At 35.7% G+C, this 11866-nt stretch overlaps 1 protein-coding gene across 1 annotated transcript in view; it reads right to left on the bottom strand.

Annotated features, from left to right (window-relative positions):
* Nucleotides 1-3502: 3502 nt before the first annotated feature.
* Nucleotides 3503-11866, bottom strand: part of LOC124367368 — a 39299-nt gene continuing 30935 nt past the window's right edge. The window contains 3 exon segments of the mRNA XM_046824131.1: nt 3503-5221; nt 5224-5379; nt 9749-10052. Of these exon segments, the coding sequence (XP_046680087.1) occupies nt 3874-5221; nt 5224-5379; nt 9749-10052 (1808 nt within the window). The 3' untranslated portion in view covers nt 3503-3873.

Below are 11866 nucleotides of genomic sequence, written 5' to 3'. Positions count from 1 at the left end.
ATTTATAGAAAACAACATTTTTATTTTATCCTAACAAAATGAACAGCATATTATTTTTTTATAGAATCTGGAGTCATGTTCGATTGAAGAGATCCAAATAATTCGTCGGCGAAGAAGGTCAAAACAAACTCTTTACATTTGTTTGAGATCAGTGACACCTAGATTACAAAATTAAGGGTAATGTAGGTGAAGAGGCCGTCTCATTGTCTCGTCAGGTGCACAATTGAGTGCACTACGATGTGTCTGTCACGAGCAACTGAGTTTTCTACACAACGCAGCTATGGTGGGAGCCCTTACAGTGTGAAGTTTTAAAAGATTAAAATAAATGTTGAGAATTAAAGCTTAATGAATATAGGAAGTTAAATTAAGTGGAAGGGATCTTGTAATATTTGCTTATTAATTTGAATAATTTGATACATAATGTATATTCTGTTTCCTGTTGTCAACGAAACAATATTCTACTTTAAAATAATTTTCTAGCTACAGTCCATGTAGTTAGCTAATCAGGTTAACTAAAACACATATGAATGATGCAGACACTCAAATTTCAACATTTACGGTCATGATTCCAGATTCAGGAGTCAAGTCTGTGACAGCGTCAGATTCCAGACGCTAAACTAAATGTTCACATAAATAATAACCTTTTTTTCAACTTTGCATTGTAAAATTACGATATGAACCAACGTAATCACTTCTTTGTCTGACGTACCTTCATCTCGTGAGATACTGTGGGAAAGTGTATAAAAAGTGATATGTATCAGTCTCCCACCTTGTCTAGTGTATACTGTATCTGCTGTTCTGTGACATCAGTAGTGTTTATTTTAACAAATAACTCTGGACCCACAGACATATACTGTAATATGCTACAGTTTTTATTCTGTGGTCAAAAACTAAGCAAGTTAATTGCTATACAGTGAAGTTTTTAAAGTAGTGTTCTTTTTGCAACATAAAATGATGGAATTTGTCCATAAACCTGTTATCATTTCAAATGTTCCATTGTCAATAATAAACTAAAAAAAAACATTTTATATAAGTTGTGATAATTCTGACATATTATTAAGTTCATTAGCCGGCCTCAACCTATAAACTGTTTCAAGATGGCAGACATTTTCATTTGTGAAAAAATTATAATTATTGTAGATTTTTCTAAAGAACTTTTAGTGTTAAACATTTTTCATGGTCTTCAGATGTTGCCTATTTAAAGTTTAGAAAAGAGATTGTTCTACGTTAGTTATGCATCAAAGAGCAAAACGATGAGAGTTTTAGAATTCTCAGGTCATTGACAGCAACATTTGTTCTAATGTATTTTTTCATATCTTGAAAGATTTCAAGATTGCGGACATAAAAACTTGTCAGAAGTATAAAATAACATTGAATCATCATAAGTAAATATGTCTACAAACAATTTAACTTAAACAATGACTGATTGAAACAAAGTCCATATCTTTATTAAATATTTACAGATTTGTAACGATTTTAGTTCTGTAAGATTTCAAGATGGTGGATTTTCTATACAGGGCGTAACAAAACTTTAGAATATTGTTTCATGGACCAAAAGGAGCTAAAAATTAAATGCAGCCAATAGTGTATCTCTCTTCGTTTACTGTCTGTCTATGCTTTTTAGTTTTTGTTTTTTTTTTTATTTCAGAAACCAGTGGAGATAACGAAACTCAAATTTTGTACAGTAATTTTTCTTGCAGTCTAACATCAAGAAAAAAATGTATATTATATTATCAAATCAAGTTCCTAGATGGCTTAGACGGTTAAAGTTTTTAAAGCTTAATACAATAAAAACTAATAACATTTTAAAGAAGAAAGGTTGCTAAATCTAATTAAATACGTTTTGACACCTCAAACATAAAACTCAGTCGATAAATAATGCAGATGTAGCTTTAACAGCTGTACTTCAAGGTTAATGATGCCAAACATGTCAACAGTGATGATTTTTGCCGTGCATCACAACAGTAAAACGACTTGATTTTTTGGCCGATTTATATCGTTTAGGTGCCAAATGTTTGTAATAATATTTCAAAACTTGCATTATTCTTTAAAAAAAACTTTTATAATCTTATTTTTTTTTATTAAGCTTTAAAATCTTAACTGTCCTTCATCTTCAAATTTGATATGATAATAAAATACAAATTTGTATCGTGATATGAGACTGCCTGCAAAAAAAAAATTGTACCAATTTTGATTTTTTTATCCGTTTTGATTTCCGAAATTAAAATTAAAAACTAAAACACACATACAGACAGACAGTAAACGAAAAGAAGTAGATCATTGGTTGAATTTAGTTTTTAGCTCCTCTTGATCCATAGAACAATATTTTTAAGTTAGTGTAGAGAGTTTTGTTACACCCTGTATATTCGAAAGTGTTATAAATGGGCAGTATTAACATGCCAACCTTTAAAGTCGTCATACAAAAATTAGTAGTCTTTAAAAATAATAACGCATCTCTAGTTTTATATTTGCAGATGTGTGTCACTTCATAGACAGAATAGATATTCAAAGTTTGTTAAAAAAATTCAGTCCTATTTGTTTGACATTCAAAGAAAAATAATGCTATAAGTTTTGCAAGGAATATGGGATGTTGTTTGTTGTACAAAGCTACAGATACATCAAACTGGGACTTGGAACTTCGTGGAGTGCAACTCTGAGGATCAAATACCAATTTTTAAAGCCTCAAATCAAACCATTATTTTGCCATCAAACCAATTTAAGTTTGGATACTTTACACCTACGGAAGAATATATTGCTGTTAAAATTATGGCATTCATCAACAAATTAAACTATTTTTAACAAATAATTGTTTATAAGATAAAATGGTGTAACTTGTATATACTACTTTCAATTAAAAAGAGTCGTGAAGGACACATTCCTTCAAAGTAAAAAGAACATTTTTAGAAAATCCATATCAACAAATTAAACAATTTTTTTAACAAATAATTGTTTATAAGATAAAATGGTGTATCTTGTATACACTACTTTCAATTAAAAAGAGTCGTGAAGGACACATTCCTTCAAAGTAAAAAGAACATTTTTAGAAAATCCATATCAACAAATTAAACAATTTTTAACAAATAATTGTTTATAAGATAAAATGGTGTATCTTGTATACACTACTTTCAATTAAAAAGAGTCGTGAAGGACACATTCCTTCAAAGTAAAAAGAACATTTTTAGAAAATCCATATCAACAAATTAAACTATTTTTAAACAAATAATTGTTTATAAGATAAAATGGTGTATCTTGTATACACTACTTTCAATTAAAAAGAGTCGTGAAGGACACATTCCTTCAAAGTAAAAAGAACATTTTTAGAAAATCCATATCAACAAATTAAACTATTTTTAACAAATAATTGTTTATAAGATAAAATGGTGTATCTTGTATACACTACTTTCAATTAAAAAGAGTCGTGAAGGACACATTCCTTCAAAGTAAAAAGAACATTTTTTAGAAAATCCATATCAACAAATTAAACAATTTTTAACAAATAATTGTTTATAAGATAAAATGGTGTATCTTGTATACACTACTTTCAATTAAAAAGAGTCATGAAGGACACATTCCTTCAAAGTAAAAAGAACATTTTTAGAAAATCCATATCAACAAATTAAACTATTTTTAACAAATAATTGTTTATAAGATAAAATGGTGTATCTTGTATACACTACTTTCAATTAAAAAGAGTCATGAAGGACACATTCCTTCAAAGTAAAAAGAACATTTTTAGAAAATCCATAACACAGTTTTTAAGGTCATAATATATTAAAATACCAAATGGCAAGATTTGACATTACTTACGAGTTTCCTTGAAATCTTCCAAAACTCGGTCAATTATAAAATACTTTTGTCATAATAATTTTAACTTTACACACAAAAACAGTACTTTTTAAGGAACGCATTACGCATACATTTGCTTTGAGAACCGTACGCATTAATTCTACTCACAGTGCCAAGCAGTTTGAACTGACCACTGTCACTAAGTCTTACTGTGGCCTCAAACAATGCTTGGCCTGGGAGTGTTTCGAACAGTACGACGTAATCGTGGTAGCCGAGCTTGTGCTCGTAGGTTTTGCTGCGGACCGACATCACTTGCTTCACGCTTAATGTGGCACACCGCGTGTTGTTCTCGAGCATATCTTGCCCATTCTCCAGCAGCATGTTGATCTCCCCGACGGTGAACCTCACCATGGCCTGCACCGAGACGTCCTGCGTTGTCAGCATCCTGTACTCGTAGCACGTGCACCAGTGCTCCGTCACTCCTACGTCGTGACAAGATCGGTTCCACGGAACCTCGTCAAACATGGACACACAGTCGGGACAGGACCGTGTTCCGTTGTCGTGTTCTCCATACAATACATCTTGCAGCGTCAGATGGAGATCGAAAGGTGAAGTCAGCTTATTCCGATTGTCCAGGAGGTTCGCATACTTCTTCGGGTGAAGTATCCGGTACCACTCCGGCATCCACATGAAGATAAATGGAAGCCTCTCCTCCAGCCAGCCCACATAGGTTTCTCTGATCTTCCCGAACCGCATGCCGTGATCACTCAAGAATATCACAAAAGTATTCTTCAACACCCTGTTGTGTACGAGGTCCTGTAGGAACTTCAGAGTTCGTAAATCCAAAGCGGAAGGTGTGTTCAAATCGCTGTGGCTTAAGGTATTCATCCAGAATAGGGCGAAGTAGAGATTATTGCGGAAAGTGGTCGCAAAATCCGTGGCATACTTGTAGATGTGATCGGTCGAAAGCGTCGGTCCTAAACACACATTTAAACCGTCTTGTTGTTTCAAGATTGTATTCTTTTCAGCAGCCAACATAAACGGCCTCATATAATAATCTGTAGGCGTTTTGAAAAATCCGGTCTTTTGATAATTAAATGATCCTATCGTCGGATCATCCTCGCCGTATCCGGTTATGTAGCCTTGCTCAGAAAAGTTCTTCCAGATGAAAGGACATTCGTCAACAGGATCATCGTTGGTTTGCATGCATCCTTTCCGCACTTGGGTGTAGTTCATGCCGGTCAGTACCGCCATGAGGTTAGGGAAGGTGTTGTCGTCAATCTTGTTGTACCCTTTCATCTCCACCCAGCCCATCTTCTGCAGGAAGCGGACAGTCTTGGGCATGGTCCTGATGAGATTTAAACGGGATATCGAGTCGATCCCTACTATCAGAACACTCATCTTCTGCCGATCCAAGGTCAGGTTTTTTGGAGTTTCTTCTTGATGTCTTTTCTAATTGAAACGATAGCGTGCAGGTTGGTGTAGATTTTTTTCTTCCAAAACCAAAACCAGGGGGCCACACACTTTACCATGATGAACTGCTGTTCTGAAGTCAAGTTGATGGTGTCGTCGAAGTGTATGCAATTACTTACGCTGGAACCAAACATCAAATAAGCAATCACTAATTCTATCATTAGATCATAACATAAACGCACATGTCACAAACGTAATTATAATTCTTTCAAATATCCATCTTTGTTTCGTTTGTTTGTCTCTGTAATAGTTATTTAAACTCAATATTTAGAAAATATTTTTTTTTAAATAATTATTTTTTCTTATTAATGTGGATACACATTGGAATTTAATGTCGTTATGTGGATGGTAATAACCTGAACATTTTTTTTCTGTATGACAAACATTTTAAATTATTTTAATGATAATTGAGATTTTTCCAGTAGCATTGGTAAGTTCTTTGGGTACCACATTCTAAATTTACTCTTCCCTTACCATTTACAGCACTATGGGTGTTAATGGGACGAGCAGTCAATAGCCAATAAAATTAGCATATATGGATTGTAAATTTAGTGCTCTATTGAAAATGTTTTTTTAAGGAGAGGCTGTTCCCTTTTAATCATTATTCTACCTGTCCTCTTGTGCCACTAGCCTCTGCGAAGATGTTATGAAACAGAATAATAAAGGGGTTAAATACAGTACAAGGTTGATGGTACTGATACTGCATTGAACAAAAATAATTTTTAGCAGCTTTGTAAAATTTATTTTTGTGTCAAATGGTATAATTGATGACAATGAACAGTCCATAACAAGTTTGTGTGTCAAGTGCCCTAGCATTTCAAGGACATAAATTGTTTACCGTGGGCTGAAACAAATGATGGACCCAACTGCCTAGGTCACGAAAGATGATAACATATCAAATCTGAGAGACCTACGGCAATTCGATCATTGGAAGTCAATGAAAATAATAACTGTTGAACTTTATTTGAATATAGGTACACTCTCTTCATTCTGAATGAAGATTTGATTCAGTGAAGACTTTTGCAGCAGAACTGTAGTCCTTAGACTTTAAGAGACTAGGATGGTTGAAGGGAAGATGGGTCGAAAGGATTATAATTATATAGAAGAGTTTTTATTTAAAAAAAAAAAACATATTAAATCTTGTGCGGCCAAATGCACAAACCTGCGATGTAGCGGCTGAGATGTCCTTCTCATGACCAACTTTTCAACTAATGCATTGTAATTGCTATTAGGTTCACTTGCTTTTCAAACAAAGAATGGAATTTCCATTATTCTCTTTGATATCTACATCTTTTTCATGGAGAGTAAAGATTACCGTAGTGCATACAATTATTCAGTACAACAACAGCTACAGTGTACAGCTTCGTTCACCATATCTTTCTTGAGGTTTACTCACATGTTTTCATTTCTGATTTAGCCATAAAAGGTATTTTATATCCAATCATTGAAGAATTTATCTACATCCCACGTTTATTTTATAGGCTCAATCTATTAAACCAGCTATTCCTAAGTTGTGCAAACGAGAAGTTAAAATATTGTTTCTTGTTGAAGGAATCAGTCCTTTAAAGTCGATAATTAACCGTCAAAAGGAAAAAGCTATATACAGGTATATTGACCAAAGATTAGTAAAGATCTTGCTATGTTTTACCCGATGCGCACTCAAAGGCTGAAATTCAGCAGTTGGTCAGATCTCACATAGGAAGTCAGATTATTAAGGTACATTACTTCAAAAAGAATAAGAGATTGAACTTTAGTTTTTGTTTTCTCTTGAAGCTTATTTATATGTTTTTGTACATTTTAAGCATAGTGTTTTTTTAAGTGGTTAAACAAATTTTTAACCATACAGTCGCCTTTTTAAAAATGTTTTAGAACACATTCACATTTTTTTTAAAGTACTAAGATTTTTTTTAATCAACCCAAATATCTTTAGAAAATGTTCCTTAAACCTTTCAGAAAGCCTAGTTAGATTTTAAAAATAGCTAAGCTGATATGGCATTCAAAACACTCTTTAATGTAACAAGCTCTATACATGGGGTTGTCTAGGTCTTCTGCCTCTTCATAGATACATTCCTGTTTTCTTTTAAAAATTGTCTATCACTATTGACACTTTTCAAGTTTTTCAAGAACCTTTACTGCTTTTTTGAATCATAATATATCAACTAGGTGCATCCTTCTTTAGGTAACGTTTGGTCCAGGAGTGGTCCACAAACTTTTCTAAAATGTGACACTTTATGATATCCCCTCATTGTAGGTGGCTACCACTTCATAGATATCCAATTCCAAGGTATTTTTTTAAACAAATGTTGATTTTGGTAGGCGTGCCCGAATCTCACTATTTATGGCTGTAGGTAAGGAAGGTGCAAGTTCTAGGTTTAGTTTTTGCAGTCAGCCAGAACAGCTACATGTATACCAGATGAAACAATATTACAAGACGCATTGACCCTGATCGCGGGTTTGCTGTACAAGTCTTCCAGTCACTCTAGATGCCGTGCAAAAAGCCTGATCCAAATTTCTTTCCTGGAGTTAAGATCCAGTTCCATATCCCTAGCGGGATGGATAAAGTATTGAAAAACCTCATCCATGATCTTCTTCTTCTATGGGGTGGCCTACTTCCATGCACTTAAGCCTCTATGGTTTTTTGCGCACCCCTGAAGCACACCATGAGGCCTACCTACCAGCCTACGATTTCAGCAGTTCCACAAACTGCCGAAAACAACCTATCAGGTCCTCCTGGGGAAATTCACCACCCTTGTTTAAACTGCCAAAGTTGGCATACTGCTCCTTTGCTATTGAAGGACAATCAAAGAGCAGGTGCTCGGCATTTTCCTCCTGCTCATCACACATTCTACAGAGAGGATCCTCCTGAAGGATGCCGACTCTGTGAAGATGCTTCCTCAGGTGACCATGTCCTGTAATCAGACCTATAACTCGAGAAGTCATCAATCTACTTAGTGAGAGAAGGTCAGACGCTACCCTGGAGGAAGGCGACTGTAGAACCATTCTGCTCATTCTCATACCCGGATGCAACCTCCACCTTCTCTCATGTTCAGTGCGAACCCATTTCGAGACAGCTCCAAAGCATTCACGATCTAATATAATAGTCAACCGGGAACAAAATCACAAGAATGGCATATTTTGTAAACCATTTTTATGCCTGCCAGTTATTAATGTTGACCATGCAGGAATTAAGTCCCGAAAGCTATCATCTTGGGCCTTTCCAGGAGTGCCCTAGAAGTAATTTTTACATGCACAACAGAATTTAGAATCAGTTCCAGCTGGTCAAATGTAAGTCAGAATTTCACCCTCATACCATTAGAATTTGTCGTATCCGCTAAAGCAAACTCAATGCAACACCCGTACAAAGGGATTTTGCCAAAATCATTTCCTTGGGATGCTCCAGTTTCCATTTCATAGTATAAAAGAAAACAGGGTGTAACAAATTGCTATGAACTATGAAATAGTTTTTAGGGTAGTAAGTGACTCTTCACATCCAATGGAGGATTGTCTGCAAGGAGTTAGGCAAAAAATTTTAACGTAAGCATAACTCAAGATGTATATTGTTTTAAAGTGTAATGTAAGATGTACATCAAGTGAAGTCCAAAGCCCGACCTAAAAATAAGAATATTCTATTATAATAACTGATACCAGGTTTTTCCCTTTAGCATTCATCTCTGCTAAACAAACCCTTTATAATGATGTACATCTTCAGCTAAGCTTACGATAAAAACTGCTAGTAGACCATTTTCCATTGGATGTCTACTACCTTAAAACTATTTCTTAAGTCCAGTATTCATTTACTAAGTTTAATTTTCACAACTTGAGCGAAGACAAGAATATTAAACCATCTAGAACTGGATCTACATTGTAAATATTCCAAACTTAGAGTGTACCTGTTGAGGTCAGATTTGCAGCATTGAACTGTACGAATAAAAACTTTTAATTTGATGTACTACTTGACCTATGTTCTCATTTAAGATTTTCTTCTAAATCCTTGCGGGTCATCTCCTTGTGACATGACAAAAAATGGCAGTTACTTCAAAAAGTAGATTATAGGTGCAGTAATGCTGTACCAAGTTTTATTAGCTTTACCTGTAATCGTTCGTGAGTTACCAAGCCAGTGCAGCTCTTTTTTACACCCTGTATAATATACAAGTTCAATAGCTCTATGATTATATTCTACGTTAATCTGCTGTCAGTTTCACGAAATCAAAGAATAGCACCACTTGTGGACTCACACTTACACTCATACTCGCATATTTAAAGCGAGATCCCATCAGGAGAAGAAAATCATGGGGGCCGCAGCACTTGTTCATCATTTGCCTTATCGAGATCTAAACATAGCTTCCAGCTAAGCCAGTGCACTAATCTGACATCTAGCTAAAGCAAGGTAAATGATCAAATGTAATCGCCTGCGAGAAGCTGGACTACAGCTCTAAAATTACAGCCAATCAAGTCGGTTGGGCGAAACTCAATTTCCACAAATGCTTACCTAAAAAGGTCGTCAACTTTGGGACTGAACTTGTCCGCGTCACGCCGCGTGATTTCCTGGTAGCAGCAGTGGAAGCTGTTCTCCCCGCCGTAGAGATGGGCGTTGGCGTGGATCAGCTGCAGGGTGTGTCCGGTGACACGTGTGAGGGGTGGCAACTCAGAGCAGACCATAGGCTCCTCACGGTGAATGAGATGGCGGATGCTCTCGTGCCAAGGGTCTAAGTCGGGGATACGACAGGAAGGGCTCCACACCAGGTAACCCTCCTTCGGGCCGCCGGTCTGATTGATGGAAGAGTCCGAGGAATCTGCAACATTACAGATGATGAAATTTGCTTATCTTCGTTTAGGTTTAGGTTTATGTTAATGGAATGTAAAATATGATAGGCCTACAATAGTCCGCCATTGCAATCATGGTATTATAGCCTTCTTTTGTAGCTTATCATTCATGACAGATGACTTCACAATGACCGATTTTCGGACATTTGCCATCGTCATTGTTACAAAGTAGAAAGGTCTAAATTAAACAACATCACTGGTCTAAAAATCATCACATGAGCGGAGCCAACCTTGATGAGAATTCTCAATCGTAAACTAATTGAAGCTTATACTGTTAATTTAAGCAGGCTACCACCAAGTCAACCCTCCGTTGAAGTAAGGCCACTTTGACTACCGATTAAAAACATTAAACTACGAAACCTGAACAGACTAAAAAAATTTAGTTTATAACATCCAAACAAACATTACGGTATGTGTTTATCATCAATAACAAAACGCAATGCCGAAGACAGATGTCCTGTCCCCTTTTTTTGTTTCAGACGCCGGAAAGCGCGGGCACAGGAAGTGTCCATATTGATATTTTCTCAGTCTTTCGTGGTCTCTGGTGGGTTGTGGTGTGTTGTTTAGTGCACCTTTTCTGTGCAGTGATACGGTCGGTACTAAGCTTCAGTTATCTTATATATCCATCCATAGCTATATGCTTGAGGTTGTGACACACAGTTTGCTCTGTTGGTAGTCATGATTTTGGAGAGTTCATCACCAAACCTTAATTACTTCTTAACTTTTCTGTATGCTTAACCTTATGCCTTAATGTTTCTTAATGCCTGAAGAAGAGGATATATTCAAATCTTCGAAACACACAATGTTATATTATTGTAACATTCACGATGGCAAATATCCAAACGGTTATACTTACTAAGGAATGCGTTCCTCTAGAGCAGCCTGCACCACAATAGTCCAGTGGTGGCTGTTGTGTTTCATTCCCACCCTACACCCCGCGTGTAACATTGTTGCCAGTTTTACTTGTATGAGAAATTACTTATCCATATCAACATCAGGGAACAGCTGTTTGTCAGCAGCGATATGGCAACACTGCCTCAAATGCTATCGGACTATCTTGGTGCGAGCTGTTTTAATAGCATGACAAAAAACTCACTTTTAAAATATACTCATAAAAAAGAAATATATTTGATATGTTGTTGTTTTAAACACAGGAGAAAGATGCTGTTACCAATTTTAGCTTTACTCTGCCTGTTCTACACAACTACAGTTCAACCAGAGTGATTGGGAGAATTGGTATAACATGAGGCAGAACGGCATATTTAGAATAGTAATCATATGTTTAATATTAAAATTTAAGAAAATATTTCGTTGACTAAAAAATGTTGTAGTCTTGTAAATTGCGATGGTTGGATCTTCTCCCTTCCAGGGATGTAATGATGTTGGATCGCACCGAAAAAGAATCGCACCGTTTAGTAAAAGGAATATTAATTTATGGGTAAAATGTATTTCATAGAGTAAAGGGACAGCTTGTAGATTTTTCTGTACTTGATACTTTACTCCGTTGCAATTCCGTGGATTCAAGTACTGACCTAAACAACCCAAGAGATGATTGAATGGGTTTAGCGCCAGCACAACGTTCACTCCTAGTGACGAAAATATACAAACAAAACCTTACCAAACTCTGGTTGTTGTGGTAGGCCTATATGTATAGACCAAACACATTTTAAACGGAAGATTAGCCGATATATCTTGTTGATGACTCTCAACCTCAAAATGGATCGAGCTCATCATCTCAAACTTTGACAACTAGTGGTTCCTTCCATTTGAGCCTAAGAAATCT

The sequence above is a fragment of the Homalodisca vitripennis genome, chromosome 8, assembly GCF_021130785.1.
Source record: "Homalodisca vitripennis isolate AUS2020 chromosome 8, UT_GWSS_2.1, whole genome shotgun sequence".
NCBI lineage: Eukaryota > Metazoa > Arthropoda > Insecta > Hemiptera > Cicadellidae > Homalodisca > Homalodisca vitripennis.
The sequence above is the reverse complement of the archived record's forward strand: the minus strand, read 5'-3'. Positions and strand labels throughout refer to the sequence as shown.